The sequence below is a fragment of the Mus caroli genome, unplaced genomic scaffold, assembly GCF_978045245.1.
Source record: "Mus caroli unplaced genomic scaffold, Mus_caroli_1 scaffold_14, whole genome shotgun sequence".
NCBI classification, from domain to species: Eukaryota; Metazoa; Chordata; class Mammalia; order Rodentia; family Muridae; genus Mus; species Mus caroli.
This window is the reverse complement of record NW_028227269.1, coordinates 102767870-102792032: the sequence shown is the minus strand read 5'-3', so window position 1 is coordinate 102792032 and position 24163 is coordinate 102767870. Positions and strand designations below refer to the sequence as shown.

General features: G+C 49.0%; 1 protein-coding gene across 5 annotated transcripts in view; it reads left to right on the top strand.

Moving 5' to 3' along the window:
* Positions 1-24081, top strand: part of Clmn (calmin) — a 106833-nt gene extending 82752 nt beyond the window's left edge. For 2 of the 5 annotated variants that reach the window (XM_085830644.1, XM_029484679.2), the window contains exons 7-13: positions 360-553; positions 1965-2047; positions 3802-5475; positions 9680-9876; positions 12241-12301; positions 12929-12999; positions 13511-14167. In XM_085830644.1, the coding sequence (XP_085686770.1) occupies positions 360-553; positions 1965-2047; positions 3802-5475; positions 9680-9876; positions 12241-12301; positions 12929-12999; positions 13511-13727 (2497 nt within the window). In that variant the 3' untranslated portion in view covers positions 13728-14167. Of the gene's footprint in view, positions 1-359; positions 554-1964; positions 2048-3801; positions 5476-9679; positions 9877-12240; positions 12302-12873; positions 13000-13510; positions 14168-14878 lie in introns of those variants that run through there. The other 3 variants (XM_021178585.3, XM_021178586.2, XM_021178587.3) reach the window with 3 other exon arrangements.
* The last annotated feature ends 82 nt before the right edge of the window (positions 24082-24163 follow it).

Below are 24163 nucleotides of genomic sequence, written 5' to 3'. Positions count from 1 at the left end.
TGCCTGGCCCAAGCCAGAAGCATAGAGGAGCAGCTGAGACAGAAACTTGGATCTTCCTGGCTCTGTCTCCAACAGAGAGCATCCTGTGTGTCCCCTTTCCATTGTCATTGATGACGTGTGCACTGTAAAAATCTTTTCTTTATGTATTTAGGGACTTGGGAACCGAGGGTCTGGCTTGCATTTTTGGATAACATATATGTCCTGCTCCATTTGGAGCAGGGTAAATTCTTAGGGTAGCACTCATGGTGGTCAAGGTCTTTGAACAGCAGGGAGGGTGAACAGCACCCAGCCCTGTCAGGTCCCCTCCTTGGGTTCCTTTACTAACCTGGGTTGTTGCTGTCTCCACCTCTTTTCATCAGGTATGGTGTGGCGGTCCAAGACTTTGCGGGCAGCTGGAGGAGTGGCCTGGCTTTCCTGGCTGTCATCAAAGCTATTGACCCCAGCCTCGTAGACATGAAGCAGGCTCTGGAAGATTCCACCCGGGACAATCTGGAAAAGGCCTTCAGCATTGCACATGATTCCCTGCATATCCCGAGGCTCCTGGAGCCGGAAGGTACGCTGACTCTCCGTCTCTGTCCTTTTAACTGTTAATATAAATATACTGTCTGCTCTTCCAGGTAGGAAACTAAGAAAATTAAAATAAAATTCTAGTGAAGAAAAAAAAATTCTTTTTCCTATGCTATAGTTGTCTTTGTGCATCTAATTTCTACATCATTGACATCACTTGGTATATGTATAATTTTGTCTCTTTTTCACTTGTAGATAATACCAATGTTTGGCTAGTATATTTCTATAATCTTCTGGTTATATTTATTTATATTGGATACAGAACAGTCCACCTGTAGGCATCCTAAATTTACCTGGCCATTGAGGTTACGTCAGAAACTATCACTTCAGGGGTTGGAGATGAAGCTCTGTGGCAAAGCCCTGTAGATGGAAGGAAGGAGAAGCAGAGGGAAGAGAGAAGGAGGGAGAGAGAGCCAAAAGAGGGAGGAATAGAAGGAAGGGTAGTTTTTTGCACACAACATGATCATAAACATCTTTCTTACCCAGCATGCCTTTGACTCTCCCTCAAAGGCCAGCTCCCACCTGCAGAATGACAAAGTTAGAGGAGTGCATCAATGTAGTATTAATTATCTATTAATAAATCCCGGTGGTGGGTTCGTTACCTGCCTCATTCTGAGTGAAACACACACACACACAGCCTTTATATTTTAATACGCCTTAAATAGCTCTGTAGCTGGGCCACTGCCTAAGCTCTACACAGTTAATCCTAAGTTATTACTTACTTATTCTGTGTTCTATCCTGGCTGCTCTGGGCCCAGAGGGCTGCCCAGCTGGGCTGTGCTCTCTCGGGTCCTTCACATGCCGGCCATGCCTCTCTGCCCTGCACCATTCTTAGGCATGGTGTCTCTCCTCTCCTCCACACTCTTCCAACATGTGGATCGGTTCTCCTTCTTCCTTCCCTCCTGGTCCCAAGTCAAGTCCCACCTCTGTCTGCCCTGCCCTGCCCAGCTATTGGTTATTGGCATTTTTATTACCAATCAGAACCAACTGGGGTCAGGTTCTCAGAAGCTACGTACAAGCAGCTACACATTAAGATGTGTAACTCTATTCTGTCATTGTTGCTTTCCACTCTGGGGTGTCTAATTTGGGACCCCCCCCCCAATTTCATGGTCATCAGATGTGCTCATGGAACCAGAAGCAAGCGGATTACAGTGAAGGGATCCAAGGAATGAGGGGCACAACCCTGAGCATGGGGGTCGCAGGCTTCCCCGTCCCGGCTTCTCTGTCTGGCAGCCAGCTTTAACCAAGGGCATTCCTCCCTCTCAGAGTCTAAATTTCTTCCAGGGGAAAAGAAAAAAGGAAAACTTTGCTGATGTGTGTGTCCCTTCCTCATCAACGCCGCCTGGTCCTAAGGAGAAAGTGTGTGTCTTTGCTAATGCCTTTGTCTCTCTCCACAGACATCATGGTTGACATGCCGGATGAGCAGTCCATTGTGACTTACGTGGCCCAGTTTCTAGAACGCTTTCCAGAGTTGGAGCCTGTACGTTGTTCCCCTTCCCTTCAGTTCACAAACTGGACATTTTTCCTGGGTACTCAAGGCACAGTCACAACAGCTGGGGCTCTGGCTGGGGCTGTGTCAGTCTATGTGGCTGATGGCAACAAAGTAACCTCAAGTTGCTTGCTTGTCCTATTTCCATTTCTTAAACCACCTGTGACATAATACATCAAGGTGGAACAGAAAGCCAGTCACATCTCACACACAAACCTCTTCCCAGACCAATTTGTTAAGACAACAATGTGTTCACCTGTCACTTGAGTATCACTCTTTAGGTACCCAGAGGCATAGTCCAGCAAGTCACCTATTTATTTATTTATTTATTTATTTATTTATTTATTTATTAGACCAGGCTGGCCTCGAACTCAGAAATCTGCCTGCCTCTGACTCCCAAGTGCTAGGATTAAAGTCATATGCCACCACTGCCTGGCTAAGTCACCAAATCTTAAAGGATGCTCAAAATTATAAAAGATACTGACCATTTGTGGCCAGCATGGTATGAGTGTCTCTGTGTGTGTCTGTGTATATGTGTGTATGTGTGTCCATGTCCATCTGTACGTGTGTCTGTGTGTCCTTGTCTATCTGTGTCTGTGTGGTGTGTCTGTGTATGTCCGTGTGCCGTGTGCTGTGTGTGTGTGTGTTCTGTTGTTTGATTTTTGGATTTTATTTGTTTGTTTTTTGCATTTTTGAGACAAGATCTCGTGTTATAGTCCCAACTGGCCTTGAACATTCAGCAGTCCCCTTTCCTCAGCCTCCTCACTCTGGTAATACAATCTGTGCCACTTGAAGATAGGTTTTAGGTATGGATGGAAGTTGTTGTGGTTTCACTGAACACACACACACACACACACATACACACATATACACGCGCACACCTATACATAATCCAATTCAGGAACCTAGAGGCACCTCGGTGCTAGTTCATTTCTGCATCACAGGCTGACAGCGAATGGCGTCACATGCTAAGGATGAGGTCAGTCCCCTCTGTCAGTACTGATGGAGGCCCGCCCCCTACAGCCCCATTGCCTTGCTCTCTGCCTCTCAGCCCTGCCTTGGCTCTCGCACTGAAGATGGCCCTGAGTAGAATCGCAAGGCTCTGATGAGAGTTGGTCATGTAGCTTGATCATGACCCTTCTAGCTTCAGGCTTTCACGGTGAGACACATTGTCAGTAAAAATGTGGCTGGACCTTCCTTACCTCAGGCAGGCTAGCCTCTCCACTTCCTTACCTCAGGCAGGCTAGCCTCTCCACTTCCTTCCCTCAGGCAGGCTAGCCTCTCCACTTCCTTCCCTCAGGCAGGCTAGCCTCTCCACTTCCTTCCCTCAGGCAGGCTAGCCTCTCCACTTCCTTCCCTCAGGCAGGCTAGCCTCTCCACTTCCTTACCTCAGGCAGGCTAGCCTCTCCACTTCCTTACCTCAGGCAGGCTAGCCTCTCCACTTCCTTACCTCAGGCAGGCTAGCCTCTCCACTAGCAGGGTGGAGCAGCTTAGTGACTGTTCATTGGAGTACACTGAATACGCCATTCAGTACGTTGTTATCTCCTTGGAAAAAAGCATATTTCATATTTTTATTTATCTGGCACTTCTGCATTTCAGCAGGACAGAATTCTTGTGGCTGTTGACATCACCATGAAAACTCTTGTTAAAGTGGCTTTTTGTGTTTGTGTTTGAAGAAGAGGATGGAAGTTGTTGTATTTGAAGGGAGAACCTGTGGTTTAATGTTGTCTTGTGTTTCTCTGCAGGAAGATTTTGTGAATCTGGACAAAGAAGCCCCCATCGAGTCCACCTTTGTCCGCATCAAAGAAAGCCCCTCCGAGCAGGAGAGCAGAGTCCTCCTCCTCAGCGAGAACGGAGAGCGGGCCTACACTGTCAACCATGAAACCAGCTACCCGCCGCCTGACAAGGTCTTCGTCTGTGACCAGCTTGAGAGTCCAGCTGGCTTCTGTCTGGATAGTGCTCCCAGCCACAAACTGTCAGACAGCTCCACAGAGTTTATGCATGAGATTATTGACCAAGTCCTCCAGGGGAGCACGGGGAAGACTGGATCCATCGCAGAGCCAACTCCAGAGTCGTCCATTTTATCAACCAGAAAGGATGGCAGGAGGTCCAACTCTTTGCCTGTCAAGAAAACCGTCCACTTCGAGGCAGACTTGCACAAGGATGCCTCGTGTAGTAAGGACCCTTTCTATAGCTCTGACTTCCGCTTCGAGGGGAGCCCCAAGGCAACCAAGGAGCTGTCAAAGCAGGACGGCCATGTCTCACTGGCTGAGGTGTCCAAGGAAAAGAAGTCAGAACAGGAAGCCAGGCTAGTGCTGGAAGCCGCCTCAGACAAGGCCCCCGAAAGCGCGGTCGATGGTCTGGATGCTGTGCCCCAGGATGCTCAGCCTTCTCAGGACTCCTCCTTCTGTAATGGCACTGTAGAGAGCCCATCCAGCCAAGGTGAGAAAGGCCCTCCTCCACCATCCCCTGAAGATCATACTATCCTGGCCAACTCCACTGAGCTCAAGGTCCAGCTGATGACCGTTGAGCCTATGGACAAAGAAGACTACTTTGAATGCATCCCACTAAAAGCTTCAAAGTTTAACAGGGACCTAGTGGATTTCGCCTCCACCAGCCAGGCTTTTGGTGAGGATCCTTCGTCCCACGAGAAGACCCGTGGGGAGGAAGAGGGTTCTGAGAATCACGCTGAGAAACCAGGGAAAAGGAAATCAAAGTCTCCCCATGCAGAAACAGAGTCTTCCGAGTCCAGATTGGAGCCCAAGAAGCTCAAGCCTCCTCCCAAGGATCCCGAACAAGAGGACCAAGGCCACACTTTGCCCCCGGAAACCCCTGCAGACAAAAAGCCTGAAGTGTATGAAAAGGCCAAGAGAAAGTCCACTCGTCATCACAGCGAGGAAGAAGGAGAAGCAGAAAGTGTCCTCTCTGCAGTCGGTGAAGAAATACCATCCACCCCTCCCAGCACCAGCGTCAGCCTGGAAACCCTCAGGAGTCACAGCGAAGAAGGTTTGGATTTCAAACCTTCGCCTCCGCTCTCGAAGATCTCTGTCATCCCCCACGACCTGTTCTACTACCCTCACTACGAAGTGCCCCTGGCCGCTGTGCTGGAGGCTTACGCGGAAGGCGGGGAGGATTTGAAAAGTGAGGATATGGACCCAGAGCATCCAGAGGAGAGCTATCTGCAGGACTCCAGGGAGGAGGAGGCTGACGAGGACGAGGAGGAGGCCCACAGCTCTCAAAGCAGCTGCAGTTTCTCCTTGCCTGTTGACAACAGCTACCCCAGTGTCAGTGACCATGTGTCCCATGTCGATGGGAGCTCTGAGGGACCCACGTCAGCCTTGGGACCTGGTTCTCCACCCTCTCATGAGGACCACCAGCCAAAGGAAACCAAAGAGAATGGCCCTGTGGAAAGCCAGCAGGTACTCTTGGTTTGGGAACTCAGGGCTTCTCCCTCCGTAAGCCTTCCCCTTAGGTGTAGAATTGAATGTCCTTATAGGAGGCTCTAGCAAGTATTGGGTTGATACCAGAAGGGAATCCCTCCTAAAATTTTGCACCCAGGCACCCCGCTGACAGCCCAGGCCCCACTCAGAGGGCAAATGTTATTGTGTGTGAGGGGCCAGCAAGGTAAGGAATGATCATTTAAAAGTAGCCATTAATCGTGAACTACCAGGTCATCTCCTGTGGCCACCTGGGGACCAGGGCAAATTTGCACTGGACTCCAGCTTGATTCTTAGAACCCCTGTTCTTCAGTTCCTGTGATTTGCTATGGATTGTGTAGACAGAAAGAGAACACTCATTCTAGGCTCAAGCAGCTGAGCACACACTTGTCAATCAAAGTGTTGCCACTGTGTCTAGCCAGTGTCTCAAGGCCGGTATAAGAGGGGCAGGTACACAGAGTCCTGTCCTGATGTCCTGGGGAACAGGCAAGATCTTTCAACAAAGGACTACCTTGCAGCCCTGGGAATCCTGGAGAGGGCATCGAAGCCCTGCTGGTATAGAGACAGGTGAGAGAAGGGGGTCCTGGGCTCAGCTCCAGGAGGTCATGTGCCTATCAACTCAGCAATGTGGGTTGCGAACCCCTTCGGGTCACATGTCCGATATCTACATTACTATTCGTAGCAGTAGCAAAATCACAGTTATAAAGTAACAACGAGATAATGTTATGGTTGGGGGCAGGGGTCACCACCACGTAAAGAACGGTATTAGGAAGGTTCAACCCCTTTGGAAGAAGGATTGTGACCAACATCAGCAAATGTAGGAAAAGGGAGGTGCGCCAACTTCCCGTACAGTGGACACAGAGAGTGTGGCATCGGACGTGGAGATGGCCCTGCAAAGGGTTCTGCAGAGGGAGATTTCCTCAAACCCAGAGAGGCCAGAGGGTGTGGGGCAGCTATCCAGTGGTAGGCGTTCCCGAGTGCCAGAATCCGACTAGGAATGGAGCCAGCTTATTCCTGATCAGGCTCTGTCGCTGTTTTTCATCTCTTCCTGGACATTAGTGACACCTCTCCTCCCTCCCAGTTCAGTCCTGAGCAGCTCACAGAGGGGTGACCCTAAAGCCTACGTCTCACCTCATTTCCCCTTACTCCTCCTGCCTCCTTAGCATGGCCTCTGATCTTTTCTCTCCCACCTGGCTGTCCATCCCTCATGGCCTCTCTCCAGCAAAGGCGGCTTCTCTTGGTTTCTAGATACCCATGCTCTTGGGTGGTCCTTCCCCACCCAGAATTTGGCAAGTGGTCATTCACCCTTCAAAGCTCTGTGTCGAGGTCACCTCCTCCTGGCTCCTGCCCTAGCAGCGACCTTACAGTCTTAGTGGGGCCGACCCCACTCTGGCAGTTCTTTCCCATATCCGTGGGGTTTGATTTTCCATACCAAGAGTAGTAAGTGGGCATCAGTGTATTCATCCTTGGGCCCTAGATACCAGTGTGGTACCTGGCAGGGTCTTCCAAATGCAGGGGTCAAGTGCTTATTGCTTTGGGAGTAAAACGAGAAGATAAAGGGGGAGAGACATGGGTGGGCTCCTGAGTGGAACTGGAAAGGCTAAGAAAGCTTCTATACTCAGTGGGTTGCTGACAAGGGAGTTTGGGGAGCCCTCAGCAATGCTTAGTATTGAGACAGTACTCTGCCTTCATCAGCGCTTGCTGCCGTTCTGTTTGCCAGTCCGGGACAATGGGGAGAGTTCTCAGTCTTCAGCCATGAGTGGCTGGCTATTCGGGACAGGGCAGGGAGCAATGTGTTCAACAGTTGTAGGCCACATGCATGGAGAAGAGAGCTGGGATGGTTCCAGAGGTGCCAGAGACACACCTGACTCCTTGCCCTGTTGCTGAGAGCCATTACATACACACACACACACACACACACACACACACACACACACACACACACACATACACACACACACTTCAGGCCTCATGTGGGCTGCCAGTTCCCCCCTGTGGTGCCTCCTGTGGGAAACTGGCAGAAGCCAGCAGCAGTGGGCATAGAGGTCACCAAGATCAGATCTAGTGTTTTAGCTGAATATATAGAGGAAAACTGGAATGATTCTCCAGATTCCCAGGGAACAAAAAGCTAGGTGGGGGGAGTAGGTGACTGAGAGTGTTCAGGCTCCTGTCCTTGGGCAGGCAGCCTATGGAGACACAAGTCTGACCCTTCATTCCCTTATTGGATTGGTTGTGACGGGCTCTCATGCAGCCCAGGCTAGCCTCAAGCTCGCTAAAGAACCAAGAATGGCCTTCAATGTCTGATTCTAAGTGCTACTATGTCAAACTTAGGTAGGGCTGGGGTTCGAACCCAGAGCTTCTTTCATGCCCGGCAAGCCCTTTATTAACAGAGCCACATGCTCCGTGCCTGACCCTGCATTGCCAGGAACTGCCAAAATCAGGTAGGGCACCTGCTTTGTGGAGAGTGTTAGGTGGATAGCTAGGGGTGGTGGGGCAGCCCTAGGATGGAATCATGGGGTCAGTTAGATTTGGAATCTCATCCTATCTCAAGCCTTACTGGTGGCCAGCAGGGATAGGGACAGATCAAGTTTCCTTCTCCAGCTCTATGCACAGCCTCCCTATGTTACTCCAGGGGGAGTAATAGTGGCACTGTAAGATCCCCGAAGCTGGGCCACCGCTCAAGTCCCGGGATGAGCTGGCCAGCACCCCAGTGTCCACACCTGATGCAAACTGCAAGAGGTTTTATTATCAGCTAGCTGTGGATGAAGTCCCTCTGCCACCGTGCAGGGCAGGGGAGTTCGACCCCAGGAGTGACAGTAGGGGGCTTTTAACAGCTAGCTGAGGGATTGGGAGGAGTTGGGAGGAGAGTTGGGAGGAGTTGGAAGGAGTTGGGAGGAGTTGGGAGTAGAGTTGGGAGGAGTTGGGAGGAGTTGGGAGGAGAGTTGGCTACAGCTCCTTTCTGATGAGGGGGGTGAGTGAGCTGCAGCCTCCTCTCAGGAGTCTATCTCCATGTCCTTGGCACAGGAAGACAGGCATCTCTGGTTGTACAGTATAGAAACAAAAAGGTCTTTTGCTGGCTATAGAGAACAAAGAGCTTCTTTCTAGCTGTATTTTTAAAGATCAGGGAAAACAAGCTTGGGGAACATCCAGGGGCTTTACCTTCCAGGGAGAAACGCTCTAAGTCGGGGTCTCACAGCACAACTTGCATTGTGGCTCTGACCCCCATGGCCTTGTTTGTCTGCTGCTCCCAACCGCACTTTGTACTTGGTCCCCATGTGTACCCCCTGCAAAGCCTGTTGGTGTGGAGAACCTGCTCCTCCGTTCAAAAAGGAAAGGAAAGGCTACGAAGACTAGAAAATTCAAGTTTGTATTGTTCTGACCACTAAAAAAAAATAAAGTACAATACAAATCCTCTCCTCATTTCCCCTTGAGGTAAAGGTCTTTTGCTCAGCCCTGAGGAACAATGGTCTCCTGTGGCTAAGAGCACTTTCAGTTCCTGCTTGGAGCTTTGTTCTGAGTAGCTGGCCTGGCCTCCAAATCCCTTGACTGGCCCTGCCCAGCTGAACAGGTTCTCCCTGCTGGTCCCACACTTGAGATTTCAGTGGGGGCGTTGCTGATGGCTATCGGGTGCTCTGTTACTGCAGCTAGCTATTTCCCTTTCTAGTAAATACTAGAGATGTGGCCCTGTGGTCCCTTCTAGCAAAGGCACAATGTCAATGTCTTCTCATAGACTGCATTTGCCTGTGTGTGTCCTGCTCCAGAGCCATTGACCACCTGGCTCTCGGGATTTGTTCCTTTGTTGAGGTGGCTGAGTGTAATGAAACCATTGTAAGGGGCCTCCTTCTAAGGAACCCTGTGCCGCACAGGGAAGAGGGTGATGGCGGATGTACCCATTTGACAGCTGGGAAATCCAGACTCAAGGGCGGACAGTCTGTGGCTCAAGGTCAAGAAGGTGACTCAGGCAGGATTATGTACCAGAGCTTCTGACTCCAAAACTCGCTGCCTTTCCTCCATCCATTCACAGCCCTTGATTTCTGCACAAGGAGGGGAAGTGGAGCGGGCTTTTTCCCTGGGCCATCCAGGCTGGAAGGGATGTATAAGATAAGCAGAATTGGAAGGGGCACTGGCCAGATTGGAGGAGAGCCTAGACAGTGATGACCTGTATTTTGACTATTTTGTATTCTAGTCCCAAGAACCCCCAAACCCGGAACTGCCCACAAAGCCATTAGAAGAAAAGTTAACGGAAGCCTCAACTAGCAGTAAAAAGAAGGAAAAACGGAAACATGTGGACCACGTAGAAAGCTCATTATTTATAGCCCCTGGGACGGTCCGCTCCTCAGACGACCTTGAAGAAAACTCCAGCGAGCACAAGGTCCCTTCCAGGTATGATACTAAGGTCCTTTCACTTTAGAAACGGAGAGTGGGGCTCCGAGTGAGCACCTTGTATATAGTGCATCTGTGGAGGGAGAGGCAAGCAAAGCCCAAGCCATGGAGTTCAGCTGAGAACAGACAAGGAAGTGTCCGTGCCCATGGGCATGAGGTGTGGTTGGCCATTCCCTACACAGAGTCTGAACACCAATCACAGAACAGGTCCCGGTTACCTCCCAGCTCCTGCGTCCTTGTCTTGCTCAGGCACAGTGCGGCTAAAGATGCTGTAGTGTGGGTAGACCTAGTTAGCACAATAGAACTCTGCAGCCCCGGTATAAGCAGGCAGCACTGAGGTGAGTTCATTATGTGAGGGGGTCCTGGAGCCTGCTGGCCCCGGGTAAACCAAGCTTCCACGAGCTTCCAAGAGGTTGACACCTGGCTTGAGTAGCAATGGATAGGACCCTTCTCTGGGTACCTGTCTCCTAGATGATCATGATTAAGTTGGTCTTCCTATGTAGCTGTCTACTGGCCTAGGCAGAGAGGCCTAGGAACCCACAGGACCCACGTATGCCTCTGGCCTTGGCCTTCTGTCCTCCGTGGGGTTTATACTTTGCTTTATGCTCCTTCAAACTGAAGAGCTGCCCCACTACATTCAACTCTGTCCTCTCCATCACTCCAGCTCAGCCTCTGGTAGAGAGGGCTGGTTGGGGGTGGGAGGGGAGGGATGGAAAAGGAGGGAAGACTCCATTACATCTCCTCCAAGCAGGTGTTTTGGATCCCCCCTCCTTTTTTTTTTTAAAAAAAAGATTTATTTATTTAATATATACAAGTACACTGTCACTCTCTTCAGACACGCACCAGAAGAGGGCATTGCATCCCATTACAGATGGTTGTTAGCCACCATGTGGTTGCTGGGAATTGAATTCAGGATCTCTGGAAAAGCAGTGAACCACTTAGCCATCTCTCCAGCACTCCCAGGGGTTATTTTTGCTGTATTCTTGTACCATAGCATGATTTTGTTTGTTTGTTTTTCTTCACAGAACAGTCATTCCTTTCCTTTAAGATTTTTGGTAGTTCTGGGGATTGAACCACAGCCTCATGCATGCTAGGAGGTGAGCTAGGTGACCAGCCGGAGCTACTTTCCAGCTCCCATTTAGCTTTTGCTTTTGAGGGTGTGTCTCACTAAGTTGCCTAGGCTGACTTTGAACTGGCTCCATAGCCCAGGCCTGGGCAAGCATGGAGTTGATTCCATCGCTTAGCCAGGCTCTGCCTTGGAGAGAGGCACTCCGTTCTTTGGGTAGATGAACTCATGGTTGACTGTGCTTCCCCGGGGGTCAGGGTTCACACCCATTAGAAAGCGCATATTGATACAATGTAACACAAACCCATCTATGAGGAAGCCTGCTGCAGCCATGGGAACAGAGAAATTATTTCCTTACCAGGAATGGGCTTTTGAGTTTGGAAGTATTACTTACACATAAGGGCAAGAACAGGGCTCCAGAGCTCCTAGCTCTGCACCGTGGGGGACCAAGTCACTCTGGACGCTGCTGAGGCCCCAGGATCCCTTTGGACTCGGAGGTTACATTTTGCTTCATTCCTGTGCAGTGTTTGCGATGTAAGGATGTAACGTAGCGAAACCTAGATTGAGAGATACTGATGTTGCCTTACAGGACCTTTCTGAGAATATGTACTTAGGCCAAGTGCCAGGCTCCTGGGGGCCATGGAGTAAGCTTGCTTAGAGGAACTTGAGATGGCACAGTGTCAAGGTACATGGCACCCACCAAATACCTAGTTCTGCTAGGCAGCAATCCAGGCCCCAAGGCCTTCTGAAGCAAGTGGGGTGACCCATTCTCCAGGAGAAGACAACTTCAGTTTCCGCATAACATTGGCAGCTCCCAGCCAGGAGCCACAGTTGATGGCCCAGGATTCTTCTGCCTCCACTTTGGGGGTGTCAGCTCTACGCAAAAGACAGAAGGGCATTCCATGTTAGACTCAAAGGATTTGGGCATAAAATCAGCCTCCTTATGTAAGAAAGGAAAAATGGTGGTATCCCCTAGGGCTAGATTGGCAGAATGGCATAGCAAGAAACACCAGAGAGGAAGGCCAGCCTCCAGGCCTTGGGCGCAGCCCTGTCCTTAAAGCGCAGGGGACTGCAGGTGAATCCTAAACCAGGATGCTTGGATATAAAGGCTCCAATCCTGACCCAAACCCTTGGAAGTTTAGAAATATGTGACCTGCTTTCTGTTAAAAACTCTGATTTGTATTTTGGTATAGATGAGGGTTCAGTGTCTGTGGAAGGCACCAGGCCAAGGTGACTTGGGTGACTGTGTGATTTGTGCCCTGGGTGGTGTCCATTCACAACGTGTTTTTGCTTTTCAGGAATAGTCACAGTGACTCCAGCATTTACATTCGGCGACACACTAATAGGTCTTTGGAATTGGTTAGTATGTGAATTTCTTCTTCCCTATGGCCCCTGCTAATCGGTACCTTCCCTTCCTTCCTCCCCTTCCCGGCCCTGAGCGTTGAGATTACTGACCTGCACCAACCTTAACTTGGGGATAGAAGACAGACACACTTGAAATCTTGTTAAGCACAGTCCAGTTGGATGTCCAGTTGGAGCAAGAAAGGATGTAAATAAAGCATTGATTCCAAAGCCCAAAGGCCTCTTTGTGAAACCAACAAACAAACAAAAAAGAAAAACAAATCCAAGACACCGCCCTAACCCTGCGCCCACATCTGGAAAGATCAAAGGCAGAGCAATCGTACCCAGCCACTCGAGGGTTCCCCTGTGACATCTGCAAGTGCTGAGAACTGCAGAGGCCCTCCCTCCAGATCCAGGCTAGGTGGTGGGTGGGTCTCTTCCCGGTCACCCTTGGGTGGGGAGGTTAGGGGAGGAGGCAGAGGTATCTACTGTTTAGCAATTTGATTTTTGAAACTAGATGTCTGCAGTATCGAGAAAAGCGTGGCGTGGTCAGCTTTGTAAGCTTAAAATCACCTTGTTTTCTGTTTCAGAGATTTCATCTTTACTAATTGGGTTGCGGGGTTTTGTTTATAAATTTCACTGTAGGACCATTTTAGCTATGTTCAATTGAGGAACGCAGCCGATCTGGATGACAGGAGAAACAGAGTGTTAAACAGGTTGGTGGCTCCATTCCATACGTTTGTGGAATTTAAATATATATATATATATATATATATATATATATAAATAGATTTCATATATTTGTATATTATTTATTTTATGTATTTATAGTTTTGTTTATAAATATTATAAAATATAAATATATTATAAATATATTTCTATATATTTTAATATGCTATTAAATAAATATATGTTTATTTTAATGCATATTTATGTGTGTTCATGTATATATGTATATATCCTAACTCACGGGGGCCATTATTTTTCGGCTATGGCTTATTGACCATGCTGTTAATAATTTGGGAAAATACCAGAAAATAGCTCTTCCAAATGAAGTAAAGTGAATGTAAATGGATGAGGGAAAAGTTAGCGATCCCTGAATCCGGGCAGAGAGGCAGCGCACAGCTCACTATGCGTCTGGGGCAGAAGGTGGTTGTCAGAGGTAGAGCTGTATGCATCCCCTCCCGTAGTAGGGCCTGACTCTCTGTCCCTTCTGTCCCGCTGCAGGTACAATTCTCAGAAGCTCACTGAGCTGATTTTACAGTTCTACGGCATCAGAGCAGACATGAAGCGCGAGTACAAACATGCCAGGCTGTCTATGAAAGTATTCGTTACTGGTGGAGAACTAAATTGTCTAGTTGATAGTTCTCAAGTTACAGTAGTAAACTGGTGCAGAGTCCTGTACCTTAGAGCCCCCGACAGGAATCTCTCGAGTTCTGACTAAGCCCTGCCCTGTTAAAGGCACAGAAGTACTTGATCCTATTGCCCCCCCCTGCGGATTCGCTCAGTTTTGGAAGGGTTGTATGATCAGGCTCGCTCGTCTCTACCTAATGCCCCGGGAGCAGGAGCCTTAGATTCCCACTCTTATGTGTCCTAAAAACAAATACAAGCAGGATCCCCTGCTTCCTTCCCAAGCCTAAAATGGAAATGCTATAATTTCAGTTTTCCGCCAAAGGGAGTTCGCAGCTAGGGAGAAAATGCCTTTAGCTTTGATCAGGTAGGGCATTGGCAAGGAGAACTTGACATGTTCAGGAGTGTTCCTTACCTCCAACAACAGAGTTTATATTTTTTCTATGCAAGCTAGGGAAGTTGCACCTCGTGTCTGGTATTCAGCCATAAATCACTCCATTGCGGATGCCACAGCCCACCCATACCCCCCCCCCCCCCGTGGGCTATGACATGAAAATGGCCCTGAGCAGCTCATACTTCAGGCTTCTGTGTATCAGTCCCCCACCCACCCCTTCCTACCTTTCCTTGGGATGGTTGGTTTTTGCCACCACCTATTCCCTCCAGTTAGCACCCTGTTCATTACCTGCCAGGCCAAAGCAACCTGGCTCACTCATTAAACACTCCCTCCCACCACCTAAAAGAAAGGTAACTGACCCAAATCAAAGCTGGCAGTTCTTCTGAAGGCAACCTGTCAAGGCAAAACTTGGGGTGACTTGACTTGTTTGTCCCCGGTAGCTGCTTTGAAATTATCAGCCAAAGTCCCTTTAGTAACTGAGGCATAGGTAGGTGAGAGCTGGCAGTCCTACCTCCTCCTGGGCTGTCCCAGGAGACCTGGCTCAGCTCTATCATGAAGTAATTGTGTGGCCTTTGACAACTGCTGCCCAATGACTGTCACTGTGGTCATTTGTGAAATGGCTGGCATGGCTCCTTCTGTTAGGGAGTGGTGATGGAGCTGGCTGGGGTCTGTCTGGGTGCTCCAAGGCCTGTCTCCCTCTCCTGGAACACAGACACACAAACAAATGGGGACCTCCCTGATGTATCATGGGAGTTTATCTGCGGATGGGTTGTGGGGTTGAGGCTCAGGATGGTCTTCCAATCACCCGGACCCCACCAATAACCATCCTGTCCCTTTCTTTCCTTCTGCAGGACTGGCACCAACTCCTCTGGAGAAGCTGTGCCCCTGGGGAACCAGAGCCCGCCCAACGACTCTCTGACGCAGTTTGTACAGCAGCCCGATGTGATATATTTCATTCTCTTCCTCTGGCTCCTGGTTTACTGCTTACTGCTCTTCCCACAGCTTGATGTCAGCCGGCTCTGAAACGCGTGTCTGGAGAATAAAAAGACAGGACCCTGGCCAGGGCGGAGTCTTTCTACCGCCTCTTACTGTCTGTTCGGGGTTGAGCCACCTGTGCAGAGATGGAAGACGGCAGAGGGAGCGCAGGCCCCACCCCACCTCTGCTGCTGTCCTGTTCAGTCTTTGCTCACATGTCCTCTGATTCTCTAAGTCCCCCCCCCCCCCCCAAGAGCATGCTTTCTTCCCAGACTGTGTGCTCCCAGCTCAGGTTTGAGGCTGGATCTGTGGACGCATTTCTTCCTTATGTGCCTTGTTTGGTAAGATACGAGTCCTTGCTAATGTGTACCCCAAACCTGGGTCTTAACATGTGCGCATGCAGGTTTTTAAGGTCCTGGAGGAGCTTGAGTTACTTTTATCTCAGGGGAGGGCCTGCCCAACTCCGAGAAAGAGCGGAGTCCATGGTAAGAAGAACGGGTACCCTGTTTGCCTCCAAGTGTGAGTGTTTGAGCGATAACCTGCCCCAGCCTGGTCATCCATTGCTGGGACTTAAACAGCACATACCTGCCCATTCACTGGAAATTACACCCGGGCATTGGCAGATTCCAAAGAAGAGGGTGTTTCTGCCAGGTTTGTTGTGAACTACAGCCCATTCGTCTTTCGCCTTGGTGTTCTTGGAGGGTTGCGTTTTTAATTCGCCTTTTTATTGATTAAATTGAGGTACGGCTCTAGTTTTCAAACCTGCCCATCAGTAGGACCTCCTATCAGATGAAAGCCAGTCTAGATTTGCATGCAAAGCAAGGCTCTGGCTGACTGGGGTAGCCCTGACTCTCCCTTCCTCTGCTGAGTCTTCTGTATGGAACTTGTCTTCCTTGAGGGGCTGCATAAGGTGCCCCAGGGGGCTGGAAGTGGCCCAGCCAGAATAAGCTCCCACAAATGGTGGCGCTGGGAGGGTTTCTGCAGGTTTCTGGACTCAGGAGGCATTCGTACCTTGGCACCAGCATCCTTTGCGGTCAGCCAAACAGAGATCTTGCAAAGGCTTTCTGGAAAGGACCAGGGTGAGGCTGGGGCAGGCAGGTTGCAGGAAGAGAAAGGTTTCTTTCCTCACCCTCCTGTCTTCCTCAGCCCCTACCCCAGTGTCCCCTGTCCTCTTTGCGAAGGCTCAAGTCTGGGAAAGCCCCAGCTTCTTCTTGCCCTTGCTATCCCTCTCAAAAAGCACACACTAGCTGGGCGTGGTGGCGCACGCCTTTAATCCCAGAACTCAGGAGGCAGAGACAGGGAGATTTCTGAGGCCAGCCTGGTCTACAAAGTGAGTTCCAGGACAGTCAGGGCTACACAGAGAATCCCTGTCTTGAAACCCCCTCCCCCCAAAAAAGCACACACTAGGCAGCCCTTATAAAACCACAAACCGTTAGTCCAGAGTGGGCCTCAGAGAGCATCTCTGAACTCAGAGAGGCAGAACAAGCTGGCCAAGGTCACACAGTCTACCAGCAACAGACTGGTCACTAGCCCCCAGGCCACTTGGCCCCCGAGTCTGGAACTATTGCTTTTTCTTTATAGAAAACGTCCAGCCAGGTACACAAATGTCCTCACTCAAACACAGCCATCCTTTTTACACCTTTTAGTAACCTCCAAGCTTAGCCTGGGCACCGTCTAGAATGTTCTTGACGGCTGTAAAGGCTTATGTGTTGGTTACTACTCTTGTTGCTGTGACAAAGCAACTGAGAAAACAACTTAAGAAGAAAGGAGAGGGTCTGGGGGCTCACAGCTCCAGGATGCGATCCATCACACAGGGGGCGTCGTGGCAGCAGGAATGTGAGGCGGCTAGTCATGTTGTATCGGGAGGCAGAGGAAGGGGGAGGGGAAGGGGGGAAAGAGTGTGTGTTAGTTCAGGTTGGGACCCCCAGTCCAGGGGATGGTGCTGCCCACATTCAGGGCAAGCCTTGCCTCTTTCTGGAAAGACCCTCAGAGTCACTTCCAGAGGTGTGTTTCCATGGATACTAAATGCAGTCAGATTGACAATGGAAATGAGGCATCACATCTTGCATCTGACATGAACGCTGTTCTTCATCCAGGAGTCATTCTCCTTAAGCAAGCCAACGACTCAGACAATTTACATAGCACATTGAGTCGGGACAGTTAAAAACCTGGCTCCTCAGCCATTTTGATTGGCGTCTGCCTCCCCCTCCCAGAAAAAGAATTGAGGCTTTCTAAGGGGAGAGAGATTGGGGGCTTGGAACACTTCCAGGTTAAAGGCCCAAAGCTCCAAAGAAAGTGAACGACTTAATGAGCTCCCTGGTCCCATTGGAAGTTCAAAAGTACAGATGATAAAGGTTTTATGTGTGATGTTTTATGACCTCGCACACTGCAGGGTCCTTGCCCAGATGAGGTACCAAAGAGGAGCTGGCCCAGATGTGAATCGTTTATTTTATGGGTCTAGACCTTGGTCCGAAGTCTGCGCATACCTCTTCTCTCGCCTCCTGTGGCTTAGAACAGCCTTTAAAACTACTGCAGGCAAGATGCCCAAGCATCATTCGGCTCAAGCTGGCAGGAAGTTGCTAGTTGAAAGGGAAAAATAATCTCACTTGAGTGTAGGGGCATGTAGAAGAGACCGGTTATGGAAAGCTGCTGGCAAGCTGTCGGTCACTCGACATCTTTAAAAACATTTATTTTTAAAGAGTGTGTACGTGTGTGTGTGTGTGTGTGTGTACTCATGTACATGTGTGTGCATGCTCGTGTGTGTGTGTGCATGAATGCAGGTACCCATGGAGGCCCTAAGAAGGCATCAGATCCCCTCTGTGGGTATGAAGAACTGAATCAGGGTCCAGTGCAAGAGCATCATGTGCGCTTAACTACTGAGTCATGTCTCCAGCCTTGCTTAGTTAGCATCTATTAAATAAGAAAGTGCTGTAGGTTTGAAACGAGGGCAGCTGCCCCTGAGGCTCATTTGTGGTCATAGTCCCTTTTGTCTCCCTTTCAGCTGTTTCTCCTACTATTCCCTTCTGTGTCTTTAGTAACATCATATATATATATATATATATATATATATATATATATATATACACACACACACACATATATATATATACACACACATACATGTATATATACATATATGTGCATGTATGTATGTATATATATACATATATAAATTCTTTTTTGCTAATACCTTAGATGGAAGTTCCCCTCTCACCAGTACCATACAGGGTTTGAACTTAGATCACATGACCGACGCATCCCTCCTTAGTGTCTTGGGCATGTGGGGACTGTACTTTTGAGCTAAGAAGTAGCTGTGGTAGACATCTTTGCTTGTTGGTATCTTCTTCCTTCCATCCTCTCTTCTTCTTCCTTCTGTGCCCCCCCCCATCTGTTTCTCACCAACTTTTTGAGAAATGGAATGTGAGAAATAAAAAGCTTTAGTTTAGTTTAGTTTTGTTTTGTTTTGCTTTGCTTTGTTTTTTCATGACTTAACATGTCTGTCTCCTGCCCTACTGTGTGGCTGGGCATAGCTCTGCAGGTGGCAATGTAGCCCTTGCTGCTGCTTTCCAGTGGCAGACTTAAGATGCCGTTTCTGCCCCATGCCTTTGTACAAGACAAGGACTCTCCCTTCCCTGATTGACATCCCCAGTCTCCTTTCTCTTGGTGGCCTGACCTGAGGGTGTCCTGTCCTTTGCTGTGGCACCTATGCTGGGTCCTCATGGGAAACTCCTTAAATTCTCTTGCAATTTATTTCTTTCTGAGCCCCTGGCTGCCTCAGTATGGGGCCTCCCTGGCTTGTCTTCTAACGTTTTCGTCTCTTAAATCCCTCATCTCTGTCTGTATCTGCTTCTGAGGGGATTTGCTCCATCTTCTCTTTCCAAGAATGTTTTATTTTTAGCTTCTAAGACTTCTTCCTTGTTCTTTGAGTTTTGTTGTGTAGCCTCCTGCTCTTGGTTCAGGAGTGTGAATCTTCTTTGTGGCTGACGCAGCTGTTGAGGGGGGGGGCATCGTCTGCCCTCAGATGTGCCTTTGGGTCCTCTAAGGTCCATTTTTCTCGGCTGAGCTGGGTCGCTGTCTCTCACATTGTGCACAGATACCTGCATCTACTCATGTTTCAGGGCGATACACCCAGGAGCTGGCAGGATGTTCTGACAACCATCTGGTAAGGTTCTGTCTAGTGTCGCCCAATGGGTTGGCTTAGCTCTGAGAGGCCGCCATGTCGGTAGTTAAATGTTTCTTCTGGGGCTTATTCCATTTCCTTACAGAGCTTTCTGCCACTCCTCTGCCTGGAAAAGATACACACAGGGCTGTTAGCCCATTTAGTACACTTGTGCAATACTAGTAGTGGTCCCCCTCTGGGAAGAAGCCACCCACCATCCATATTTGGTTTAGTTGGCAGAGGACAGCTGTTTTCTCTATCTCTGAGCAGACACAGCCCTCAGGTAAGACAAAGCGTGGGTTCTAACCCCCACATGCTCCCTTGGCCAGGTGCCTTAGTTTCAAGCACAAACCATAGGATGGGACCCAGATACCCCTGAGTTCTGTGTTCGGGCCTTGAAGCAGGCAGTCTCAGGAATCACTGTGTAACCACCTGAAGCTGCCCCTGCCTTGCTTCTGTCCCCGGACTGTGCCCTGCTAGTCCTCTATGAATAGGAGGCAAGACAGTCATCTGGCTGCAATGAGAGGGCAGGAGGCCCAAAAATCAGTGCTGTATCTCATCTTGCAGTCACCATCCCAACCCACAAGCTCATCTTGGGTGCCAAGCTGGGCAGCTACTCATTGCTGCCCCCTGCAGGCACATGGTGGGGAGGACCATGCCTCTTTCTCAGTGGTCTTCTTCAGCTTTGAATGGGTGGTGCCTGTGGCCTTTGGCTTAGCTTTTCCAGTCCGTGGCTCTGGAACTTTCTCTTCCTTTGCACTTCTTCCGACAGGGGAAGTAGGCAAGCACAGATGCTCTGTACCCCATCCTCTGTTTAGCTTTATTACTTTTCAGTTTCATTTCGGGGGAAAAGGGGGTTGGGGGAGTGTGGTCTTACTAATTAGTCCAGGCTGGCCTTGAACTCTTGATCCTCTTTCCCCATCGTCCCAAGTATGAGGTTACCCCCATGCTTGGCCTCTGTGTGCCATCTTGACCCATAAATGCCTTTGGGTTTTCTGGCTGGTGGGTTAGGTGGCTCGTGACCCTGCTGACTTCACTGTGAACCTGTCTTGAATGAATCTGCTGAAGCTCTGAGACATGAAGGGCCCCGGGAGCATCGGGTGGCACAAGAACGCTGCGTTCGCAGGTCACGGCTCAGGGTGTTCGCCTTTCTCCCTCCTTTCAAGTGTTTTCAGCTTCTCCCACAGAACACGTAGATCTCCCAAATCCTCGCCAGATGTGGTCTGTGTGGTCCCATGGATTTTAGCCCTGCTGAACCCACACCCCAGCCCTGACTCTCATGTAGGGAACAGCTTGTCCACACCAGCATTTGCCAGACAGCAGACAAGGTTCTCTACCAGCTGATGTCTGGAGTTTGGGTAGAATTTCCTCCTAAAAGCTGTGGCTTTCCCTTGCTGTTGGTGACAGAACCAGGGGGCTACTGGTCAGGTGTGACTTTGGAGGAGGACTGTGCTTCAACAGACTCTCTGACCCAGGCTGTGTTTCTCCACAGCTGGGCTCAGCTCAGATCCAGCAGCCCACCTGCGCTGTAAGCCATGCACCTAGAAGCCAAGGACTCTCGAAGTCCTAGTCTGATTGGTGGCATTGGGGACCATGTGAAGGTCCAGAGGTCTATCTAGCACCATCTTTAGAGAAGGTGTGGAGGACCATGAGTCTTCAGCTGCAGTACCAGCAGTACCAGTCCAGACAATTCAGTAAGATGGTATAAAAAAAAAAAAAAAAAAAAAAAGGAAACACTCAGTACCTATCTTGCCAGTGATTTTGGGATGGCTATTCCTTCCCAACTAAGGTTTGTATAAAACTCCAGCCACTCTCAGTGAGGCCTCTGAACACCTCTGGTGCACATCTCGCCAGAAGTCAGCCAGTGCGTGGATAGGATTCCTTGGAAGAACATAATGAACCTGGCTTCCGTGGTGAGAACTGTTGCCTTCTGTGGATGTCATTGGCTTGGTGATGTCAGCTCCTTCGTGTGAGTTCATCTTTTCCTCAAACTCCAGAGGGTTCAGTGTCGTCTGAGGCCTGGCCTCCCTCTCCGTCTTGCATGGAGACACTGCCCTTGGGAATCTCCACTGGCTTTCCTGTCTGGACTCTTGATGAAGCAGATGCAGCATCCAGGGACTGCAGCTGAGTAGCGGCCAAGTCTTCTAGCCTTTTGTCCTGGTGAGGCAGCTGTTCTCATGAGCACATCTGGGATCTAGGTTGAGTCGAGACTGTTGGTGTCTTTTTCTTATTGGCTGAAAATTGCTATGGAGGTTTCCCTTACCCATCACCCCAGAGCACTGTGCCTCCTTCCCCGATGATGTTCACTTGACCATGGCTTCTGCCAGCTTCTCTCTAGCCCGACACTACCAGACTTAGCGTCAGCTGCCCAGTCTTAAATCTAACAACTTTTACAAGAGGAAGTGTTAAGCCATTGTGTACTTGTAAACTCACTTGGCCCTGCCAACAGTCCAGGAAAGTGTTTCCTTCAGGAAAGATAAAAAAAAAAAAAAACACTGGACAGAAAGATAAGGTGGTCACAGCCTAGAGCCAGCTAACTCTGACTTTTCGTGATTAGCTTTACTGCTTAGAAAAACAAGGCAATACCCCGAGGAGACTCCGATTCTGGGGCACCAGTCCATTTGGGAGTTGTGGGTGGGATTCTCGGAGCCAGCCCTTCCTTACCCTGGTACCCTATCCCCACCCCACTGTCTTCCTGCCAAGTTTCTATGCTTTGACCCAACCTGTGTCATAACCTCTTAAGTCCCTGGGGAACACATGATGCCCATGGTTGGCCTTTAGCTTGTAGCAGTAAAATCTCACATCCAAAATTGAACCCACACCCCTTGGTAGCTTCAGTCAATACTGAGTCCTGTCCCCGGCTGCTCTCCCCAGTCTCCACCTCCAACTTATGTTTCTCAGAGAAAGAATTCAGGCTTTCTCTTTCAAACACAGACCTAGAGAAAGGGATGGGTTTAAAAGTACACAGTGGAAAACAAGTGTTCAAAGCCAGCCCTGGTGATGCACACCTATAATGCTAGCTCTGAGGAATCTAGGGCAGGAAGGTTGCCAGCCAGGATTAAGAAGTGAAATCCTATCTCAAAACAAAACAAACCAGCTGGGCGGTGGTGGCGCACGCCTTTAGTCCCAGCACTCAGGAGGCAGAGGCAGGCGGATTTTTGAGTTCGAGGACAGCCTGGTCTACAGAGTGAGTTCCAGGACAGCCAAGACTACACAGAGAAACCCTGTCTGGAAAAACTTAAAAAAACAAAACAAAACAAAAACAAAAAACCAAGACCCAAAACCAAAACAAAGGAAAAGAAAAACAACCCACAAAAATAAACTGTAAAAAAAGACTTTGCTTTTAGTATGTGCAAATGTTTTGCCTGAGTGCACATATTTGTATTGTGTGTGCAGTGCCCTTGGACTTTAGAATAGGGTGCTGGAAACCACCCTCCCCCCAACTGGAGTTACAGATGGTTTTGAGCCACCCTGTGGATGCTGAGTGCCAAACCCAGGTTGTCTGTGAAACCTTTCAAATCATTAAAATGGGTAGAAGACCACGACTCCCTTGGATGAAGTTATAATCACGGGGATCCATTTTTTTTTAAGTTTAAAAGTCATGAATTTTGCATTGTTATTTTTTAAAAAGGAAGGAAGGAAAGAAAGGAAACCCTTGTTTCAGTGACCTCAAAAGTCAATAGGAGCTGAGATTCCAAGGCTGCGTGGAAAGGACAGCCATAAAATGCCTGTGTTCTTAAATGCCGCATGAGGGTTGAAGCGTGTTTTATTTAAAGGAAATTTGGGGAGCTCCCAAGTTTAAGACAGTCTCTGACCTGAGAACCCTACCCTGGCTCAGCACCTCAGAGAATGCACTTAGCTCTCTGGGTGGAGGGCCACACACAAAAGCCCCCTGGGCTTTAAAGCCCCAGGCTTAAGGGGGGAGGGAGTGTCTCTTTGTTTTTATCACAATAAGTGGCCTGTTTGCATAAATGCACTTGTGTAAATGAATGGACTGCCAAATTGTCAAACCTTTGTCCGGTCTGCAAAAGGTGCCTTGAGGAGGAGTTTGGTCAGCCCAGGGTAGCCTGTTTGTTACAGGGTTTGGAGTAGAACCTGGACGTCTCTAGGCTTGCACCCCAGACAAATTCCCAGGGGAAGTTTTTCTTTGAAATTCAAGAATTCAGCTATAGGAACAGTTAGCCATAGGTAACTAATTACCTGTATCTTTCCACCCCTCCCAGACTTTTCCTCTTGCCCTAGCTAAGAGAGCTTTGTAGCGCATCCCTGGGGTGTGGTAGGAAGGTAGGGTCTACAGTGAAGGGTGCACCTGCCTTCTGCCCTTGAAACTGAACCCTAAGATGCTGCCTGTATTAATTACTTTTGTGCTGATAACGTGAGCCAAAGATAAATAGGAAAATGTTACTCCCTCCCAAGAACTGTTAGAACAGGTTGTTAAGCCTGAAGACAGGACGGTGTTCAGAGAATGCCCCTGGAAGGCCGACCGGTGTTTCATCGTCTTTAGGCCTGGGATATAGTTTGGGCCTGGGACTTAATGTCTTCTTAATGGCACAATGGAGGACCTCGTGGCTTGTGCCTGAAAGTTGCAGAACTGTTGGGGACAGAAGCAAAATGTTATTTTGTGGTACAAGGCTTATTTTGTCTGTTTAGTTATGCATAGCTATAGCTTTATAAAAGCAAAGGGAGCTTTGTAAAAAAAAAAAAAAGCTGTACGAATGTGCGCTCTTATTTATTGATTATTGTAAATGAAGATATAAATGGATATTTGCATAATTTATACCTGTAGGAAACGCCCTGGAGTATTTGTTACTTGACTGTTTTCTATCATGGGACATTGGGCCTGGTGCTATGACGAATGACCTTGTAAAATCACGTGTATTCTTAAGAAAAATTTTCAATAAAAATTTCTTGGACTGATCACCTCTTTGCTAACTTCTTTGTGTGTGTGTGTGTGTGTGCGTGTGTGTGTGTGTGTGTAAGTGCGTGTGTCTCTCCAACCAGA